The sequence below is a fragment of the Aspergillus stella-maris genome (genome assembly GCF_047715825.1).
Source record: "Aspergillus stella-maris strain CBS 113639 unplaced genomic scaffold BDV14scaffold_100, whole genome shotgun sequence".
Taxonomy (NCBI): domain Eukaryota; kingdom Fungi; phylum Ascomycota; class Eurotiomycetes; order Eurotiales; family Aspergillaceae; genus Aspergillus; species Aspergillus stella-maris.
The window spans coordinates 26,062-46,775 of NW_027396894.1; the positions used below are offsets into that span (position 1 = coordinate 26,062).

The window sequence follows — 20,714 nt, forward strand, 5'->3', positions numbered from 1 at the left end:
TGTGGTTGGCAGGTACTCCGTAAGCAGTGGGGGATGGCAAGAGTTGGAACAACAAAGTTGTGGTATGTCCGGAAGTCCGGGATTTATCTGCAGACGGCTTACTTTATTAGATTGATTAGCTTAGGCTCTGGTAAGATGCTTACAGTGGAGAATGGAAATCCGGAGTTTACGGACCGTATGGTATGGTTGTCCCAGAGATTCTGTTGCGAAGTCACAATGATGTCAGTTTGGGACAAGACTTGTGCTGCATTATTGTGGTATAACTATTAGAGTATTAGCATAAATCTGTTAGTAATAGGACAAGCCAGCGAAAGGAAGCTATACATACTCTGGATTTGCTCTAGTCCGGACTGGGGCTTACCTAGGAATATCCCTGGTTACTCTATACAGTCTACAGGAGCACCAATTGCCCAACAAATAGCCGCTTCTAGGCTCTCTTTACTTACCCCCGACAATGACGGGCATGCCATAGCCTAAATCCGATCATAAAGCCTAGCAGCCAATCAGTGTCCTTCTGTAAGCAACCTGGAGGCCCCACTAGAACCCTGGAGCCATCCGCACCGGAAATGGAGCATCGAGATCGAGAGTATAGGGCTGGTCTGGCTCGGCATACGTAGTGTCCATCGACAAGAGGCAAAAATGTAGGTATAAATATCTCGAATCGGATCTCAGTCGTTTGATCTTGGGCCAAATGAGTTGATTTTTCCTCTTCGAAACTCTCCTACAACTCTTTAACCAACATGTCTTTCACTCTCAACCCGCCCCCCGACTCCCTCCTCGCCCGCCACAGGCAACTCTCCCCCTCAGCAGCAGTTAAGGTATCCCCCCTCTGCCTCGGTGCAATGACCTTCGGCACCGCAAACAGCGAGCGCTACGGGCACTGCACAAAAGAAGACTCCTTCGCCGTGCTCGACACATTCTACAGCAAAGGCGGCAACTTCATCGACACCGCCAATGCCTACCGCGAAGGCCAGTCCGAGGAATGGGTAGGAGAGTGGATGGCATCGCGCGGGAACCGCGACGAGATTGTGCTTGCGACAAAATATTCCACGCCCTGCCAGACACACGTTAAGACGAAGATTCAGAGTAACTTTGGCGGGAATAGTGCCAAGAGCCTTAAAGTTGCGCTGGAGGCGTCGCTGAAGAGGTTAGGGACGGACTATATTGATCTCTATTATGTCCATTGGTGGGAGTATACGACTAGTATTCCGGAGCTTATGCATGCGTTAAACGACCTCGTGGTCTCAGGGAAGGTCCTGTACTTGGGTATCTCAGATACACCCGCCTGGGTTGTATCCAAGGCAAACGAGTACGCGAGACAGAAAGGGCTTCGCCAATTCGTCGTCTACCAGGGTATGTGGAACGCCACGATGCGCGACTTTGAGCGCGACATCATCCCCATGTGTCGCGAAGAAGGCATGGGTCTGGCCCCCTACGGCGTCCTCAACCAAGGCCGCTTCCAAACAGAAGAGGGCTTCAAAGCGCGCGAAAAGAACAACGACGGGCGCAACTTCATCGCCACGAGCCAGCGCGACAAGGACGTCTCAAGGGTCCTCGAGAAGATCGCCAACAAGAAGAACGTCGACCTCCTTCATGTTGCATTGGGGTATATCATGGACAAGGCGCCGTATGTTTTCCCCATTGTTGGTGCGCGGAAGGTCTCGCATATTGAGGGCAGTATTGCTGGGATTGGAGTTACGCTTGATGAGGAGGAGATTAGTGAGATTGAGTCTGTTTACGAGTTTGATTTTGGATTTCCTCATTCGTTTCTTAGTGGGACGCTGTTTGATGGGTCGAAGTCTAGGGGTGCAAACCATCCCAGTCATGTTTGGTTTGAGAAGTCGATGGGGAATTTCGATTGGGTTGAGCATCCTAAGCCTGTTCAGCCTAAGCAGTAGCTTAGGCTTGATGGTACCCTAGAGGCATACATTTTGTTCTTGAGATAGTGTTAGGTTGAAGGATAATACATATTTTTTGAGTCTTCTGTAGCGCTCTCCATATACCATGCTAGGTAGTAAGACCTGGAATTACTATTGATGTTCGGTTCCTTTGTAGAAGACCTACCGCGTGGACTGAGCTTTCAAAGCTTACAACTGTCAAGGATCTAACTTTTCCTTTACCAAGTATAAACCCTGGCATGCTGTCATGGCCCAAGGACAGGGTGGCTCCTCAAGATACTGCACCGGGAGAAAGATAAACTACAAAATAGGCTCCAAATGCCCAGCGTATTGTTGAGATGTATGAGAAAGAATGCGTAGCTGAGTTCCTCTCACCTCTCTCCAGATGGCATAGTCCTGATATGTTGGACCTACCTCCCAAAAGGCTATTCATGGAAACTTGAGGACATTCACTGGAAGCATTAGATGAACCGACCACGAAGCCTTGCCACTGGCTAATGATGCATTGTCAAGATAAAAGATATGTAGAATGAACAATAGCAGTGATACTGGGTCTGAATTATGAAGAAGCTGTCAATATAAAGTCACATTCTAGCCCAAATATCTAAGTCCGCTAAATATTGCCCTGGACCGAGGATCGTCAGTAGCAATATACCAGTATCCACCATGCGCTGCACAACCTGCAACCAAAAGACAACTCCTGACCCCCTGGATGCCCCAATCGACCTAGCAAGATATCTCTTCAACCGCATATACCAACTCGGCATCCGAACCGTCCACGGCGTACCCAGCGACTACAACCTCGCAGCCCTGGACTACATCCCACCAGCCGGTCTACAACTAGCCCCGAACACCAACGAGCTAAATGTCACCTACGCCGCAGACGGGCACGCCCGGATCAAGGGCCTTCCGGCGCTCGTTACGGCGTTTGGAACCGGGGAACTCAGCTCTTCGAATTAAATTGCGGGTGCATTTGCAGAGAAAATGCCCGTCGTCGTTATCGTAGTGCACCAATGACTAGAGCCTCTGCAGACGCCTGCCGCTGCTTCTTTGCTTCGGCGAACTTGCGTCTGGCTGCTTGAGTTTTGGATCTGATGTCCCGTTTGTCGGTCATAACGGTTTCGGGTTTTTGGTTCGGGGTTGGGCGTGCGCGTGCCATTGTGGTAGTGGTATTCATGGAGGTAGATCAGATGTGGATGGAGAGCAGGTGATGATAGAGAGAGGAGCTGAAGTCTTAGAGCACATATAATCTCAAGATGGGCCAGACCGAGATTTTTGTATACTTCTAGGAACTGAATTACTGCCTATAATATAACTGCTAGAGCGTGACGTCCATGAACCCTAATTCCGAATTCATAGCCTTTTATCGATTCACTACTACAGGATAATCAATATATCTTTCATTTGTTCATTTGTTCATCAGGAGACCCAGTCACTAAATCCTTACCTCCTGGATAAAATTATGTCCTTGGAAACCAGAACACCTCCCTTGCTCTGACCGGTAGTGGTATGGCTAATGTCTGTTGACTTCGCAAGAATTTAATTACGTGAGATCATATAAACAAAAGAGAAAATTGCCAAGACCCTCGAACACAATAGATAAGACTATCCCACTACAAGATGAATAGTATCGAAGTATACCAGGCGCAATGCCGATCATATCAACCCCACACTGTACATGGACCCATCCCCCACCGGCACTCGGCAACTCGGCTAACCCCATATAACCATCTCATCTTTCAACTTACCCCCCACCATTCCATCTCAACAAACTCACACCGATTTATACAATCGCAATGTCCCAAATAACCCGCACGCGCGCTCTCGCCTCCTGGGCCTCCGCCCTAAAATACACCCACCTCCCCCCCACCGTAATCGCCCGCACAAAAGACTTCTTCGCCGACACACTAGCATGCGCCGTCGCAGGGCGCGGCCATATAGCGGTGACATCTATGCTAAATTACGCTCAACGCATGGGTCCGTCAGACGGGAAATGCGAACTTATTGGGACTAAGGGCGTGAGGACGAGCCCGGCCTTTGCGGCGCTGGTTAATGGTGCGGCGGCGCATGTTGTTGAGCAGGATGATTTGCATAATAGTAGTATGATGCACCCTGCGACTGTTATATTTCCGACTGCGCTTGCGGTAGCGCAGGATGTTGGTGCTTCGGGGAAGGATTTTATTACGGCTTGTGTTGTTGGGTATGAAGTTGCTTGTCGGACTGGGGAGTACCTCGGAAAGGCTCACTACGAGGTAAACACCCACCTACCACCCTCCTATCTCAATCCCAATATCCAAGACTAACTACGTCTAGAAATTCCACACAACAGCAACAACAGGCGTCCTCGGCGCCGCCGCAACAACCGCGCACCTGCTCCACCTAAACACAGACCAATTCATCTCCGCGCTCGGAACAGCAGGAACACAATCCGCAGGCCTCTGGCAATTCCTGCTCGACGCAACGCACTCAAAGCAAGTCCATACCGCACAGGCTTGTGCATCCGGTGTATTCTCCGCCTATACATCTGCCTCGGGCCTTTTGGGGACAAGCGATATCCTCGAGGGATCAAGGGGGATGGGGGCTACATTGGGGAATCTATCAACTACGCCTGAGGCTATTGATAGAAAACTCGGAGAGAAATGGTCAATCCTTGAATCGAGCTTCAAATGGCATGCTTCGTGTCGGCATACGCATCCTAGTGCGGATGCTTTGATTGCGCTTATGAGCGAAGAGGGGGTGGGGTATAAGGATATTGACTCTGTGAAGGCGTATACGTATAAAGCTGCGCTTGATGTTCTGGGTCTTAGCGGTGAGGGAACAACGGTGCACCAGAGTAAATTCAGCATGGGGTTTGTGTTGGCTGTTGCGGCGAAGAAGGGGTCTGCGGGGTTGATGGATTTTACGGAGGAGGATTTGGGAGATGGTGAGTTGAGGGAGTTGCAGGGGCGGGTTAGTATGGTTCTTGATGAGGAGATTGATGATGCGTTTCCGGAGAGGTGGCTGGGCAAAGTTGAGGTTGTCACGAAGGATGGGAGGGTGTTGAGCAGGTCGGTGGATGTTGTTAAGGGGGATCCGGGGTGGACTTTGACGAGGTGAGTTTGCCTGTCTACCTACTTACCTACTTACCATATCTGTCCTCAGAGAGCTGGTTCATGAGCTAACTTTATTTTAGAGAGGAGATTGAGTCCAAAGCCCTGGCTCTTGCGGACTATGGTGGTGTCCAGGATGTGGCTGCTTTCAAGGATGCCCTTGAGAGGATATGGAGCATCGAGGCGCAGGATAAGATACAGGGATACTCTTTCGCTTGAATGAAACCTCGAGGCCAATATGCCCGGGTTTTCAGTGTATATATAGCCCAGAACCGAGGGTATCCTTTTAGAACTGGAAGACAAGATATCATTTCAGCCCACTAGACCACGGTATATTCAGCAGCTTTACAATCGGTGGACAATGACAATATGCATAAAGCGAGAATAGACTATACCGATCGTATTCTCAGCCCACATGCCCCGAGGGAGTGATACCATAGGTTGAACAATACAGCTACCCAGTAAGGTCCGGGTACATCGAGTCGGTGGCGATGCTAAGCGCCAGGGCTGCTGCGCCTACTTCTATACAAAATCTCACGAGGACCTCGAAATCCAGACCCAGAACGCACCACCTCCCAACTCCCTAGCAGAATCTTCCTATTCCCGTCCTTACTCAAGACTTCTCAAAGCCAAACCCAAAATGTCCTCTAAATCACCAAAACCACCGCCTAAACCAGAGCCCCCCCTAGTAACAACAGCCAACCGCCTATCCCAACCCCACTGGCCCATCTCATGCACATCCTCCCTCTCAATCGTCCCCTTCCCACCCGACAACCCAAGCCTCCTCTTCATCCGCACATCACCACAAACAAACACGCGCCCGCCCGACGCACCACCAGACCACATCGCCTGGCCGAAGGGTATGCCCTCAGGCCTACGCCCGCACGCAGCCTGGGCGTTCCGAAACCTAGAGCTGTGCTTAGAGACAGCGGGGGCAACAGCGCGGGATATCACCAAGTTGACTGTCTATCTGGGAGGCACGAAGGCGGAGAAACTTGATGAGATGCTGCTGGAGTTTTTCAAAGGCGAAGATGGGGTCGTGCATAGGCCACCTGTGACGGTTTTGTATGTTGAGAGGATGGTGCTGAAGGGGTTCGAGAAGATTGCTGTTGGGGCGGAGGCTGTTGTTAGGGCTAGGCCGCCGGGGTATGAGAGTTTGTGCGAGAGATAACCTCTTTCTAATGCTGCAGGGGTGATTGTGTGATGTTTTATGCGGGGAGTTGCCTGATCATTTTGCTTTTTCTGTCATCGATCGTCTGATGGCTACTTGATGACTGTTCCCCTGCTCCATACTGGAAAACCTGACGTAGACTGGCTATGTCGAGATTGAATCATTTCTCAATGACGTCTTGTTATCAGAAAAGCCGCAAAGTATCAAGAAAAGGCAGAGTACAAGCCACAGAAAGCTCGTTCTGGGCCAGCCTTGTCCCTTATCTCTGAACTCGATGCTGGCGCTACTGCACCCCTCGTGGCGCAGGATCCCCTAGCCTTCCCCGGCGCTATCCCAGCCTTATCAGTGGTCCAAATACCCTGGTAGAATCTATTCTCAGCGCAATGTTGGCGCTAAACCGTCAATATGGCAAGGATCTCACACAGCCCCGCCAGGCATCACCATTTGACGGGCTGTGCCTTGCTGTGCCGCAAACCACGACAGGGGAGTGGATGTCTTTTAAGCATCAAGGGCCGGCCCGCCAGTTTGTGGTGGCAACATTCTTCGCCCCAATAATACTCAGCATTCTAAAGTCATAATGGCCTTGACTGCCGATCTTCTTGCCACACCTGTGTCATCGGGCCACTCGCCGTCGGGGACGTTGTCGGGTCTGACTGCCAAGTTGGCGAGTGAGATTCGCGTGGCCGAGTTGGAGACAGACATTGAAGACCAGGTCCATGCTCCTTCTCCCTGCGTGGAGAGGACGACTAGACGGATACAGAGGCAAGCACAGATTTTGGCTCCTCGCCGGAACTTCACGATTCAGGAGTACCTCAAGCTTCACAGCTCCCCTGGGTCTTTAACCCTGGGTCAAACTTCAGCTAGATCCTCAGCCACCACGGATGAGGGACAGGAAGTCGCGGAGCAAGCTCGCACGATAAAAGACGCAGTGTCACGCGCCGATGGAAATGAGCAATTAGAAGACAGTGATCGCGAAACAAACCCTCAATATCGCTCGAATGTACGACTGGAGACTACAGACTCTGAGATCTCTGCGCCGGCCACCGAAAGATCAACTGTCGGAACACCTTCATTCACTCCAAAGAGACACACCATTCACGAGATAGTCCAACGCATGCGAGAGGTAATGGAATGCAATTATACCGATGGTCCGGGCCACGCATATCTTCTATACGACAGGGCTGGCAAAAGCCCATTCTTGAAGATCGGGAAATCGGTCAGAGTAAGCGTCAGAAAGGGGCAGCATCAACGCGAATGTCAACTTGAAGAATGGGACACGAAGCAGAGACCAGTGACGTCTATCCCAAGACCAATGCGACTGGAGCGAATCGTTCAGGCTGAGCTGCGAAACATGGCTGGTGACCCATCTTGCATTTGCGGTGTGAAGCATCAGGAATACTTTTGGGTTTCAAAGGAGACTGGCCTCGAGCTGCTAGACTTTTGGGATGGTTGGTTAAAGGTCCATCAGCCGTACGACGAAGATGAATGTCTCAAGGGCTTCTGGATTGATCGCTTGGACCGGTACCAAGAGAACGCCCATGAATATTTCAGATGCGACAGCGAACAGTGCGCAGACCAAGACGAAGATGCCCCGGCCTGCCAGGCCTGTCTTCGAGCCGGATGGAAGAAGTGGGCAGAGCCAACTGCATCAGAAGAGCTCGAGTATGCATGCAGAGAGAAATTCTCCTCCAGCATTATGCGACGGGGTTTTCTGGAGCTGGATCGATATAATTTTCCGCCCAAGAGCTGGCTGATGTGCCTGGTTCATTTCTTCGCTCAAGCCGTCTGTTTTTGGCGGTGGATTACCGACCTAAAAGTATTCTTCCATCTAATCCAGGTGCGTATCATAGCAATTCGGATGATGCCTCAAGTCTCACTGCCGGGTCAGTGTGGCTCTGGGGTTTTGAGCGTTGTTGATATCACTTTGTGGGTGCTCTGTCTTTATCATCTCTTCCAGCAAACTAAAGGAGCAGCTGAGCCAGGAGGCACCCCAAAGGGGAAGAGGCCTGCAAGGCGAACAAGTCCGCGCAAGACTACTCCATCATCAGATAGTTATAAAAATAGTTCCGAAACTCCAGACAGTCGGGATAGCACGAGGAGTTTGGCAGGGACGAAGAGACGGAGAAAGGGCGCATAATAGACGAAACATAACCACGTTCCCATGTCGCTCACTTATTAAAGTTCATCCCTCTCTGCGTAGTTGGTAAATATCATCTACGAAAGGAAGGCGCGATGAAACACATCGCTCCTTCCCTTGGGTAGAGCCCGGCTTGACACGAGGGAGGAAAGCGCGACCTGGGTAAGCATCGTCTGGAATAGGAAGGAATGACCCTACTCATAACTAGAGCCAAACGAGGTGCCACATGCCAGTTAGGTTGACAGTGTCTAAAGCAGTTTCTGTGCTTTGTGCATTGCCCTTCGAGCTCGACTGGGAAAGCCTGCAGCTTAGCTGGAGGTTGATATCAGCCGCACTCGCCATGCTTCTCAAACAACCCCAGCAATCCTTTTCGAATGCTGGACAATGATCTGTTGTTGAATGCTCACTTAGCTATTTATAGTTGAATACTAATCAGATACTCTGTCAGCATAAGCCTGCAATGCTACCACACTACACCAAGCTAGAGCGATCTGGGCCCTGCCAGGTGGCGGGCTGGCCCGAAATCACTTGAATGACTCAAGCCATATCTTCTCCAAATGATGTGCTTATATCGATAATAAATCTCCAGCTTCGGCGCAGGATTCTTCCAAGGAAACTTCACCCATTCATATCTTCCACGGTCAGCTACCCTGTCACAGAACCACTACTCACCCTGAAAATGTCTTCACAACCCCCGCCACCATCACCAATCCTCCACCTCCCCCAAAGCAACACCATAATCCGCCCCTTCCACTCCACCCCAACCGAAGCCCAAACATTCTCATTCCACGCCAACAACAAAGTCATAACCAAGAACATGCGCAACGCCTTTCCATACCCCTACACACCCCAAGACGCAACAAACTGGTTCAACTTCACGGCATCCCAGAACCCGCGGTATGACTTCGCTATCGCTGATGCGGGATCAAACGAGGCTATCGGTGCGGTGGGTTTGAAGCCCCGAACGGACGTGCAGTATCGCAGTATGGAGATCGGGTACTGGGTTGCTCAGGATTATTGGGGGAGGGGCATTGCGACGGAGGTTGTCCTGCAATTCTCGAAATGGGCTTTTGAGCAGTTCCCTCAGTTAATTAGGCTTGAAGCGGAGGTCTTCGATGGGAATGAGGGGAGTAGGAGGGTTCTTGAGAAAGCTGGGTATCAGCTTGAGGGGAGGAAACGGAATGCTGTTGAGAAGGACGGAGTTGTGCTTGATACGTTTTTGTATTCGTTGTTGATGGAGGAGGTTGGTGTATAGACCGGCAGTTGAGCTTCTTGGAATATTAGGAGATCATCTACACCTCGTATATTTTCAGCGTTCCGCAATTCATCCTCTTTATGGATCCGAATGCGGTAGGCTTCACTATACGAATTCAGTATCCACCCATCTTTTCGCTGATAAAGGGACCAGTCTGGAGTCATCAGCCCAATGATTATATCCCCGAGCTCTTGATGCGAGTATGCCTTGTGCGTCTAATCTCTTCTCCACCTGCGTTATACTCCAATTACAATCCAAGCTCAACCCCCCTAGGTACGAGCAATCCTAGGCAGACCCCACTAGCAAGCCTGAGTAAAAGCCATGGCCCTAGGCCCACTTGCCAGATGAGCCCCGATTGACATCTGCCGAGTCCCGACCTCAATACCCTGGGTCCCTGACGGCCCGGGCTACGACAAGGGATCGTGCGGCTCATCTAACGCTGGCTTGGTACATATGCAGGTATCTCATATAGCGCCCTCGCCGACGGATGGAATATCGCAGCACTCCTCTTCTCACAATTCTTCTCAATCCATCATCGGTGTTTCCTGCCCTAGCAGTCTCTTATCCAGCCAAGAACACTGAAGTTAGACCCTCTCTGTGGGGATACTCACCGCGCACTCTCGTTTGAGGCTGTGATGCGGTGGGCTTTATTCCAGTACTAATCCCAGCTCGAACCCACCGCGACGAGCGCAAGGCCCACATTGACAGGACGGTCAGATCATCTCTTCCTGATGAAGCTGATAAGAATGACCTCCAAGTCCAGTATGGCGGCGTAAGGTTGTTAATGGTATGAGCAAGATAGGGCATCGAGTAGCACGTGCTCGCCGATGTTGGTGTACAGAGTAGTCTTCATGCCGGCCGCTGTGCTAGGTGTGGGCGTCTGATAATGGGGAACATCTAGTAGATAAAATGCAAATACCGAGCGGGTTTATCAATATCCCGCAGTTCGTAAATTTGCCACCGCAACGAGCGACCGTACGGTACTATCCTCCGCCCACGGACGTTTTGAATATCCCGTACTATAGAGGATCTTCGGGTCCGTACGGTGGGGGCGGGTACCATAGAGAACTTGGATGCCTAGGTAGCTGCAGTCCAAAGACCCTTCGAATTTGAAGTGCGATACGCCTCTAGACCTGGGCTCATCAGGCAGAAAGTATAAAGGTCCAGGCAACAAGAATATTTCACGCGAATGCTAAAGCAGGAAAGTCAACCTCTATGATATGGTTGTAGGCAATGGTGTCACAGTAGGAATTGTAATGGGGGCCGACCGCTAGCAAACTGAAGCACTTTTCTAGAAGCCCAAAGACGTGGCATATTATAGTTTGGACCGTTTCAAATATCATGTTTAGCTCTTTGAGTTGTACCTGCCCGTATTGCGCCGATTACGGGGCTCTGCACTACGCTGTACTCTTGCCATACCAGGACTAAGTTCGGTGTAACTGTCACAGCAGTATCCCTAGCAAATCAAATCCAAGAAAGAAGATGTCAAACAAGCGACAAATCAACAACCCACAAACGAGGTGATTCGCCGTTTCGTAACCGATTACGTAGGCGCCTGCTACTAAGTAAGTCTCAGCTAAATTAGTCTACATAGAGCATATCAGACCGCTAGGCTGGACGCAGCTCGCAAGCTAGGCGAGGCTTAGATGTTGAGGGATGCCGGCCCCAGTTCGCTTCGGTCAGTTTGCAGAAGTCGCTTTGCTTGGCCTGGGGTTAGTTTAGTTTAGTCTGGGCCAGCCTCAGGTAAATATGGGCCACTTCGGGCGTTCGGAGGGTTCAAAATCCCAGGTAAGGAGTAAGGACAATGTCAAGCCTCGACAATCAGTAGGTAAATCAATGGCTTTATCTCGCATCTCGATAGGGGAACCGCGTGCCAAAGAGTAGAAACATGAATGGCCGGTGGAAATGACTTGCGAAGAGGCCCAGCTGCGCCAGCGGAGCTATCTTATTGGTTCAGGGGCGCCACCAAGATCGCCATTTCATGTCACAATATTGGAACAAGAGCAAGCTACGGCATTTAGCTCGCTTTAGTGGCTCCGTTGATGTATTCTGATTTCTGCTCTCTGGCTGGTGTTTTCGTGAAGAACCCTGGTCCTGATCAAGCCTCGCGCCCCGGTCTATGCAGTCAGATTCGTAATTCTGCTATTATTTGGAGACGCCATGTCTAAAGATGCGGACTACGGTAAGTTTTCACTGCCTCGTGGAGTAAGTAGTCTTGGGGTCGGACAAGGTTATCGTGCTGCCTGTTCTCCAAACATCCACATTCGTGGCTTACTGGTACACAACCCAAACCAAGCTGATCATCGCCTTTGTAGAGCCTCTATAAGCTCTACTCGTCTAGCGCGCTGGAGTCAGTTTGGGGGCCTAGAAGATCGCCGTATTGGAACCAAGGCACCTTGCGATAGCCCAGGCTGCACACATGCACAGCCAGGGGCTGTTATGGGGACAAGGGGACAGGACGGAGGACACTGTATATTTTAGCGGCATTCGCCATACTTCCAGCGCATCTCCCTAATTCTTTACTGAGATATTTACTTTTCTTCATTCTTTGTTTTGTTCCAGTCTGGTTCTGGAATCTAGAGAGACGCTGGACAAGATGCTATTCCCTCGGAACTTCAGACGACTAGCAGCAATTGCAATTGTCCTGGTATTTATCTTCAACTGGCAATTACTACGACGAACCCATGGCCCAGCGATGATAGAAGCGCAGACGCAGTATCCCTTGCTGTCGAAGTACATTGAAGGGGGCAAGGGCAATGGCGGAGGTATGTTTGCTTTTTCTGATCTACGCGATTTACATACCAGCCTGCAAAGATCAGCCAACGGTCGCTAACGTTCGTTCTTCATGACAATCAGCTTGGCATCTCCCGCAATCGTGGACCAATAATACCAACAGCTCCCTGAGAAGTATTCTTGATGCCGCGCAACTGGCCCTTAACCGATCGAGCACCGACCCTGATGGTCAGATCCCACACTCAAATATTCCCCGGATAATTCATCAAACGTGGAAAGACACGAACATACAGACATGGCACAAGGCATACCGCGACAGCGCAGAGAAGTGGCTGGGCGTGGTGGACAGGGAGGACATCCCGTATATATTCTGGGACGACGACGGCGTCGCGCAATTCATGCGACACTTTGAGCCGGATCTTGAAGCTGACTTTTATGGGCTGCCGAGTTCCGTTGAGCGATCGGATGTTTTTCGTATTCTGGTGTGCAAGTGGATTGGTGGTGTTGTATGCCCCCCCGACATTCCTTCTTTCGCATCCAGCTAGTTAACCTGAATGTGGTAATGCGCAGTACGTCGACATGGACACCGAGCCCCTAATATCGCCCTCAGACTGGATAGCCCAAACAGACCTCATTCCCTGGACAGACCCGCTCACAAACAAGCTCTACCACTCCACGCAAAACGTCAACGCCATCGTTGGGGTTGAAGCAGACACGGACCCGAATAAAGATATTTATTGGCGCATGGGCTACTTCTTCCCTGTGCAATTGACGCAGTGGTCTTTTGCATTTGCGCCGCATCACCCGATTCTGCAGCTTTTCATCGATCGACTACTTGATACGATTCGGCTTGTTGCGAGGGATGGTGAGCAGGTTGGGGGACAGACGACGCTTCCGGACCCATCTGATCCATCTGGTGGACTGGGACTCGCGTACATTGACCCTGTGAACTTGACTGGTCCAATCGCGTTCACGGACGCTGTAAAGACGTATCTCGAAGGAAAGGCTGATCTCCGCTGGAACGCGGTTACGGGTTTACAGGATGGTGGACTGACGAAGCTCGTTGAAGACGTGCTTGTTCTACCCATTACGGGGTTTAGGTACGTCCTTTATATCTATTCAGTCCACTCATTAATCACACTTCCATATCCATATACTAACATACTTCGTAGCCCCGGCAGCGCACGCTTCAGAAACATGGGCTCGAAACCCGTAACGGATCCCTCGGCACGTCTATACCACCACGCGCAAGGCTCATGGCGGAAATGGAGCCTCAAGGTTGAAATGGGGAAGTTCTGCCGTACGGCATTTGGGCTGTGTAAGGACTGGTCGAAGGTTTCGCATGGTGATAATTGGCTTTGGTGATGATGATACTTTGTCTAGAAGGAGTGGAGTTTCAGTGTTATTTTGCAGGTGGTTTCTAATGCCGTTATGGATACCCTACATGTGTTGTTTATTGTACTATCTAGATATAAATACATACATACATACATTGATATTACAGATATAATTAGACGAGGTGTCAAGTCTACGAAGACCGTTAACTGCTCAATCTCTTTGGTCTGGGTTATACAGCGACATTTGATATTGAGCAGCCATCATGGGTCATTATCGTGGAAGCCTACTGAGGTATCCATAGAACCAGAATCCGGCCCCCATCTCGAACTAGGGCAAAACACCCACCTCCAGCTCTAGGCTGCAGGGTTCAAGGGACAAAATCTCGGCAATCCTACCATGCAGGCATAAACATTTTGATTTTGGTTTCCATCACGACTCGTGAACTGTTCCTACCATCAACTCCTCCAACTCGCCCGTGTCCACCCGTAACCTAACCCAGCAATGCCCCATCCTTCGACTCCGTGTCCATGTCTATATCCTAGTCTGGACCCCGTTTATACTTCGTAAGCCCAATCGTCCGAATTCCAGAATAAGCCGAGGCGGGCTGTTCCGCTTACTAGGCACTTACACTGACAGAAGCCGGTGGACCCTGTGAGATTTTAGGTGGACTTGAGCTAGGGGTGAGGGTCTACCTCATAACGATATTTCAGTGGCCTACGAAGTACATCTCAAGCAGGCTATGTTACTAGTGGTGAGGAGGTCGGTGAGTCCTGAATGATGCCTGACGGCTATTTAATTTTGAAGGATGTGTGAAGGTAGGGAAGGCTAGACTTTGAGCCCTGCTAATGACCGTATCAGCACCGAATAGTTGAGAAGTTGGAATCCAAGAGTGAAAAAATATCTTTCAGCAGGAAGGTAGCGGAGACAGGGTTCCGAAACGCCAGAGTAGTGATTCGACGAGCAAAGAACTCAAGATTCTGGCAAATATAGAGACCACCATCTACGAACCCCTATGAATTTTGTTCTAATTAGCAAGTCTGCTCAATTTAACTGAAAGTCCATCCAAACCACCCTCTCAAGAGACAACATCACGTGTCAGGTATTCCACTTAGTCATCGCCAAGCCCCCAGTTCGATCCGACCTCGATCCGATGACGTCGCCGGCGCATCTCAACGAACCGAAGACGCGGTCGAACCCACCATCAAGTAAACCTGAGGTCATGATGTAAGTCCTGCCTTCATATTCTACGTACCTGATCTCCCAATTGCTTCAACTCACTAACAACCCATGCAAAATGTCAGACGTACCCGACTCCCTCCTCCCCAACAACCCAACCCACACCGAAATCAACAACGCGTTCGCCGGCAAGAAGAAGCCATCCACCGCTAGCGCTGCAAAGAAAGACGAAGACGCAACGGGCCCCACAGATAGCCATGTACTGTCTCAGATCAGTCCGAGTGCCGATGATGGACTGCACGAGCGCGGACTAGCTCACAAGGCGGGCGAGACGGAGGAAGTATCGGATTTGGGATGGGGCCAGAGCGATGATATTCATGAGCGCATTGTGCCGGGGATGTCGAATGAGGATTTATTTTTGCTTATCAGACGGTTTGATAAGGTGCGTCTTCTCCCAAGCTTATAAGCCTATCTGCGAAAAGAGGGAGCTAGGTGCTGATGACATACTGCAGCAAATCTACAACGTCAAGGCCGTTCAGGATTCACCTCCGCAGAACCTCGATCTGAATCGTGCCGAGGATGACCACTTTTCGCCGGATAAGCTGCGCGCGACGTTGGAGCGGTTCTATACCACTATCATCATTGGGCTAACTGCTTTTGGAAAACATATTGCCAGATTACGCTCGTGGAAGGAGCCGCGGCGGACGTCCGGTTTCTGCGTGGTATGTCACCATAGCCATACTTACGAATTCCAAATCTGATTTGTTACAGGTTTATTTCATCGCATGGCTCTTGGATGCTATCGTACCAACAATGATCGTCACATTAATTGTCCTGACCATCTATCCCCGGTCCCGAATGATTCTCTTCCCACCCGCACCAATTGCCCTTGTCGACCCGTCGACAGGCGGTGTACAGAAACCCAAGGCTGGAGTCCTCGGCTCGCATGATAGTGTGACTGGAGCACCGGAGAAATTCAAGGGTGAAGCCGCGGAGCAAGAAGCGAGCAACTTGATTTCCAGTGTCGCCACTGTCGCCGTCGGCAGCGCCGCAGGCAAACATGACCAGGGCACACCCGAGAGCGCGCCAATGGAGGACCAGGTTCCGGATGCAATGGATATCGTCGGGAAGACGGCTGATGCGCAGGCTGCTGCTGGTGGAGATGTTCCTGCGGATACTCATGACAAGACGCGGGAGCCGATGAAGCAGACTGTCCTCAATGGCGCGGACCAAGCGATGCGCGTTATGGCTGATATTATCGACACCTGGGAGCGGTTTGGAAAGTAAGTCAATTCCTCGATATACTTCCTAGACGAATGCTAATCGAGACGGCGACAGCGCACTCTCACCTACGCATCCCTTCTCAAGAAAGACACCCCTCCGTCTTGTCGGCGCCCTAACACCAGCCCTCTTCGTCGCGCTCTTAACATCCAGCTACGTCTTCATGAAGATGACAACGCTATTCATCGGCCTCGGCTTCTTCAGCGACCCCTTCATCCAGCAAGGAATCCACTGGCTGAACGTCAACCACCCTCACTGGAAGCAACTCTCCCAATTGCAGAAGTGCGTACCCGCCATATCCCCAGCCCAACCGCCAGCATCTACTAATACATTGATAATATAGTACCCTCCTCAAAGGTGTCCCCACAAACGCCCAACTAACACTAACCCTCCTCCGCATCGGCGAAGAAAACACCGCGCCCCTCCCCCCACCCCCACGAGGCTCCCTCGACAAAGCCCCCTCGCGCGCTGCCTCCCTCGACAAAGAAGACCTCACCCTCGGCGCAACAGACCAAGAAATCAACGCCGCCGCCGCACCCGACCGCAAACAGCAGCAGCAAAAAGCCGACCTCGAGCGCGAACACGAGGCCGAAAAGGCCAAGCAGAAGAAGGGGTTCGGCGCTAAAATCCTCTCTTTCTTCCGCGGGACTACGGCAGCCGGAATTGAGAGTAAACTTGCTGTCTCTCGTGTTCGCGCGGAGGTCGGGTCCCTCCATGCCAAGAATCACAAGGGTGTCCTCCAGCGGAAGGGCGCTTATGTTCTTCCCATGGGCCCTGTTGAATTCGACGCGAGGTACAAGGGACATCGCGGGATGGCGATTATTGATTCGTCCCGCTCTCCTCCTTTGCTTTACTTCACAACCGATTCGACAGCGCAATTGGGCGACTACAGCATCGAAGCCCGCAAGAAGGGCAGCGTGCACTTCGACATGCCTGTAACCGATATCCGCGAAATGCGCAAAATCGGCGGGATGGGGTGGAAGGGCAAACTCATTACCGGTTGGGCTGTTGGTAATAAGGAAGTTGTCGATGGGATTGTTGTTACGGGGGTCAGTGAGAAACAGAGATATCAGCTTACGGCTATGAGTAAGCGCGATGAGCTGTTTAATCGGCTTGTTGCAATTGATGGACAGGTTTGGCAGTCTTTTTGATCCAAGAGAGAGGATTGTGCTGAGATTTTCTTTTTCTGGCAGGTTTGGAGATAGGGGTGGATTTATTGGATTGGATTGGACGTATGATTGTATGAATGAGAGCGGGTGGGTTTGTTTGAGGATTTTGGCTTAAATATATGTGTTTATGACTCTGTATATTAATTCCTACCTTATGAATAGATGATGTTTTGTTACTCCAGTAGACGCGAGTCGATTATCGTTATTTACTCGCCTAACGCATCCATATCCGACGCTCACCTTCCCGTCTCTCTATCTACTATCTACCACGCTTGAACCATACCATACCTACTCATCATACCACAAGGCCACATCCAGTTCCAAAGCCGCCATAACAGTTCTTCTAGGGAGGGCACGGCGCGTTCTACGAGAGAGGAGGGAAGGGGTCGTGGCGGCATAAGATTGTCTACGCAGTCGGTCGGCTGATTCGGCTACCATACCATACAGGAGAGCACGACGGATACAAGTGACTTATCAACCGACGACCAGACTTCGAGACGATCGAGCGCCTAGTCTGTCTTTTGCATACTGCATGCTCAAAACGAAAGGTCGCGTCAGATGTAGATAGGTATTGAAGGTCTTTGAGGCTTAAGGTGGGAAGAGATAAGAAGCGTGGCAGGGCAGGCGACGAAAGTAGCAGGAACGAGTGTAAGCTGCATGCAGGTTCTTTCCTCGTGAGACGCCCTACATATATCTCCAGTATCCATCACTCTCGGCAAATAAGGTACGGCGTCGAGCCCCTCTGGTGGTGAAATTTGCTGCTGGTCTGGACTCCTAGCTACAGAGCCGAGTCTGGCTCGACTAGGGATTGTGAGTCTGGCACAGGATGATACAATCAGAGACAGTGAAGGCTAACCAGCCCAGCTGGCGGGGTTAGTTCGGACTTGGGTTATTATGGACTTCTGGGGCAGGTTCGTGGTGAATGAGGTGAATTGGATATGGTCTTTTAGAGGGGATGGCGAGATAGCATAGGGCAGGTGTAATTAGAAGGTATGTGACTGAAGCTGATTCTGCAGATTGGAGATCTGTTGTTTTTGTTGTTGGTTGCTTCAGTGAATGCTCACAACACAGACATTCCCCTCTGCCTCTCTGTCTCCCGCTCCTCACCACGTCTCTTCTTCTCTCTTCCGCCTCCAGCCCTATCACTTTGACCTTCTTCAAACCATCAACTATCGCAACAACGATCATGGCTTCCCTCCCAAATGCGGACTCAACCGCAGTGACTCGTATCCCCCAGGAGAATTGGAGGCACCCTTTTTTTGACCGGCGCCTACTCGGACATGGCGATAACCTGTCAGGACATGACCATCAAGGTCCACCGCTCGACAGTCTGCACCCAGTCACCTTTTTTTGAAGCTGCGATGAACGGAAACTTCAAGGTATATCTGATCTCGTTATAGGCCTCGGCACGTCAAGTTGATTTGCTAATACGGAATATTTTAATCCAGGAGGCTCATACCCGAACAATTAATCTGCCGGACGATGATACCGCAACGATTGAACGCGTGCTCTGTTTCCTCTACTGTGGATATTACAAGGCTGATGGTCATGTCATGAATCTGAAGCCCGGTTGCGTTGAGCAACAATCGGCATTGGCAGATCAGCCGCTGGAGGACGCAGACCAAAACACAGACACGGACACGGACAGCTTGATCAAAGAAAAAGATGATGCATCGGACCAATCTTCTGGCAGCAAAGAAGAAATGCCCAGCCAGGAACAGAACAAGTCGAGCATAGCCTACGTCTACCTGAAAGTCTACACCGCAGCCGACAAATTTGGAATCACAGAACTCAAGAAGCACACTGCTGAGAAATTTAGAAACTGGTGTCATGCGAACTGGAACGCCGTTGGATTCTCCCAAGTTATACAGGTCGCTACGCGCATGCCACTCCCACCGCCCAGCCACGATCTCATCATGCAGCACATTGCTGAGACCATTGCCAGACATCCGGTGGACCTGTCGAACAACGACCAGATTTCCGCCGTTATTGACAGTAATGGGATTCTGTGTCGCTATATTTGGAAATTCTCAGTTGAGTTGGACAAGTATTGGAGGCCAGAAAAGGACATATGGGTCGCCGATATGATCAACTGGGCAATGTCCATCGAGAAGTGTAGATTTTGTAACTTCCCCTTGAAAATTCAGATAAAAGCAGGTGATTTCGAGACCCATCAATTCCGCTGCAGCAACTGTTTTACGTGTTATAAAAGGCCTGGTCAGTTTCGCAGACGCGGTCCACCCAGAACCTTTTGATGAGACTAAGTGATATTCATGTGCCGCTACGCGCAGTCTATACTAATATCATTCGACTTTTTGAGCTACAAGGTTAGGAAATAGCATGGAATCAACTGTTGCTAGATTTTTCTTTTTGCGTTCTGTTTGGTTCCTAATTCTGAATTCCTGAGTGGATTTTTACAATTCACAAACACCGACTAGCCTCTCTTTCTCTTCCTCCCCTTATTCTTCTTCTTCTTCTTTTACCCATCGTCACCTTTTTCTCAGAACAATCACCATGGCGTCCTAGGAAGAACCAGTTCTTCAGAGCAGAATGAAGCATCTCTTCCTAACAGGCGAATACTCGGACATGGCTATCACTTGCCAGGGCTTCACATTCAATGCCCACCGGGCGTTTCTATGCCTGCAGTCAGACTTTTTCAAAGCGGCGATAGATGGAAGGTTCAAGGTAAACCCAGTCGTGCCCCGGCCCACTCCAGCTCCAGCTATGAGAAGGAGTTACCTAGATGGATGACGGCTAACGGATGATCAACGTACGTAGGAAGCCCGGACCTAGACGATCGAATTGCCAGATGACGACGTCAACACCATCAAGCGTGTACTCTCATTCCTATACTGTAACTAATATCTGGAGGATGGACACGTTATGGAATTGGGGCCTACCAAGAACAAGAACAAGGACAAGGACCAGAGCCAACAAAACACAATCACAGAGAAGCAAGCCGACAATGACGACCAAAATACCACCCACAACCCAGTCCATCCACTGCCACTAAATCAGAAGTGTCATGCAACGAACAAGCTGCTCAGCCGACCACAGCACATGTCCACCTATACGCCTACCTCACCGCCGACAAGTACGGGATCCTGCCCCTGAAGCAACTCGCAGCCGATCACTTTTCACAATGGTGCTCCGCAAACTAGGAAGGCACAGAGTTCCCCAAGGTTGCTAGGGATGTTCTTGACATTACAACACCACTCGCTACTACTACAGAGATCAAGAACATGATCACCCTCATTATCACCGAGAATGTTGCTCACTTACTAAAGGACGAGACGATCTCAGCACTAGTCGCTACGAGCCCGAATCTGGCATCCTCAGTTTTGACCACCTTAATCAAAGGCGACAAGCAGAAGGAGAGCTGAATAGCCTCGATGATAAACTATTGTGTCAACACGCGTCACTGCACCCATTGTCACTCGCCCCTACGGGTTAAGATGGAGGAGGGA

The 20,714-nt window shown here is 50.6% G+C and overlaps 9 protein-coding genes across 9 annotated transcripts; all 9 read left to right on the forward strand.

Annotated features, from left to right (window-relative positions):
* Positions 1–700: 700 nt before the first annotated feature.
* Positions 701–1,898, forward strand: BDV14DRAFT_206821 (NADP-dependent oxidoreductase domain-containing protein; the record flags this gene model as incomplete). Its single annotated transcript, XM_073774999.1, has 1 exon — positions 701–1,898. Exon 1 carries the CDS (start codon positions 741–743, stop codon positions 1,896–1,898), a length of 1,158 nt encoding a protein of 385 aa, XP_073622480.1. The 5' UTR covers positions 701–740.
* Positions 1,899–2,564: 666 nt separating this feature from the next.
* BDV14DRAFT_205593 (uncharacterized protein) lies at positions 2,565–2,980 on the forward strand (the record flags this gene model as incomplete). The annotated part of the gene is made up of 2 exons (XM_073774762.1): positions 2,565–2,824; positions 2,920–2,980. 2 exons carry the CDS (start codon positions 2,565–2,567, stop codon positions 2,978–2,980), a joined length of 321 nt encoding a protein of 106 aa, XP_073622481.1.
* A 675-nt stretch (positions 2,981–3,655) lies between these two features.
* Positions 3,656–5,206, forward strand: BDV14DRAFT_206823 (MmgE/PrpD family protein; the record flags this gene model as incomplete). Its single annotated transcript, XM_073775000.1, has 3 exons — positions 3,656–4,150; positions 4,212–4,990; positions 5,071–5,206. Exons 1-3 carry the CDS (start codon positions 3,695–3,697, stop codon positions 5,204–5,206), a joined length of 1,371 nt encoding a protein of 456 aa, XP_073622482.1. The 5' UTR covers positions 3,656–3,694.
* A 73-nt stretch (positions 5,207–5,279) lies between these two features.
* Positions 5,280–6,242, forward strand: BDV14DRAFT_184515 (uncharacterized protein). The gene has a single exon (XM_073770515.1). It carries the CDS (start codon positions 5,628–5,630, stop codon positions 6,156–6,158), a length of 531 nt encoding a protein of 176 aa, XP_073622483.1. The 5' UTR covers positions 5,280–5,627; the 3' UTR covers positions 6,159–6,242.
* Positions 6,243–6,333: 91 nt separating this feature from the next.
* Positions 6,334–8,660, forward strand: BDV14DRAFT_184516 (GIY-YIG nuclease family protein). The gene has a single exon (XM_073770516.1). It carries the CDS (start codon positions 6,736–6,738, stop codon positions 8,293–8,295), a length of 1,560 nt encoding a protein of 519 aa, XP_073622484.1. The 5' UTR covers positions 6,334–6,735; the 3' UTR covers positions 8,296–8,660.
* A 235-nt stretch (positions 8,661–8,895) lies between these two features.
* On the forward strand, positions 8,896–9,749 carry BDV14DRAFT_184517 (GNAT family N-acetyltransferase). The gene has a single exon (XM_073770517.1). The coding sequence runs from the start codon at positions 8,975–8,977 to the stop codon at positions 9,548–9,550; it is 576 nt and encodes a 191-aa protein (XP_073622485.1). The 5' UTR covers positions 8,896–8,974; the 3' UTR covers positions 9,551–9,749.
* Positions 9,750–12,108: 2,359 nt separating this feature from the next.
* och3 (glycosyltransferase family 32 protein) lies at positions 12,109–13,648 on the forward strand (the record flags this gene model as incomplete). The annotated part of the gene is made up of 4 exons (XM_073775001.1): positions 12,109–12,315; positions 12,407–12,789; positions 12,854–13,383; positions 13,456–13,648. Exons 1-4 carry the CDS (start codon positions 12,147–12,149, stop codon positions 13,646–13,648), a joined length of 1,275 nt encoding a protein of 424 aa, XP_073622486.1. The 5' UTR covers positions 12,109–12,146.
* A 1,131-nt stretch (positions 13,649–14,779) lies between these two features.
* On the forward strand, positions 14,780–17,430 carry BDV14DRAFT_184519 (DUF3292 domain-containing protein). The gene is made up of 5 exons (XM_073770518.1): positions 14,780–15,239; positions 15,310–15,519; positions 15,569–16,080; positions 16,136–16,360; positions 16,422–17,430. The coding sequence occupies exons 1-5, from the start codon at positions 14,916–14,918 to the stop codon at positions 17,227–17,229; spliced, it is 2,079 nt and encodes a 692-aa protein (XP_073622487.1). The 5' UTR covers positions 14,780–14,915; the 3' UTR covers positions 17,230–17,430.
* A 1,097-nt stretch (positions 17,431–18,527) lies between these two features.
* On the forward strand, positions 18,528–20,630 carry BDV14DRAFT_205600 (BTB/POZ domain-containing protein; the record flags this gene model as incomplete). Its single annotated transcript, XM_073774763.1, has 4 exons — positions 18,528–18,626; positions 18,696–19,322; positions 20,119–20,341; positions 20,419–20,630. 4 exons carry the CDS (start codon positions 18,528–18,530, stop codon positions 20,628–20,630), a joined length of 1,161 nt encoding a protein of 386 aa, XP_073622488.1.
* Positions 20,631–20,714: the final 84 nt, after the last annotated feature.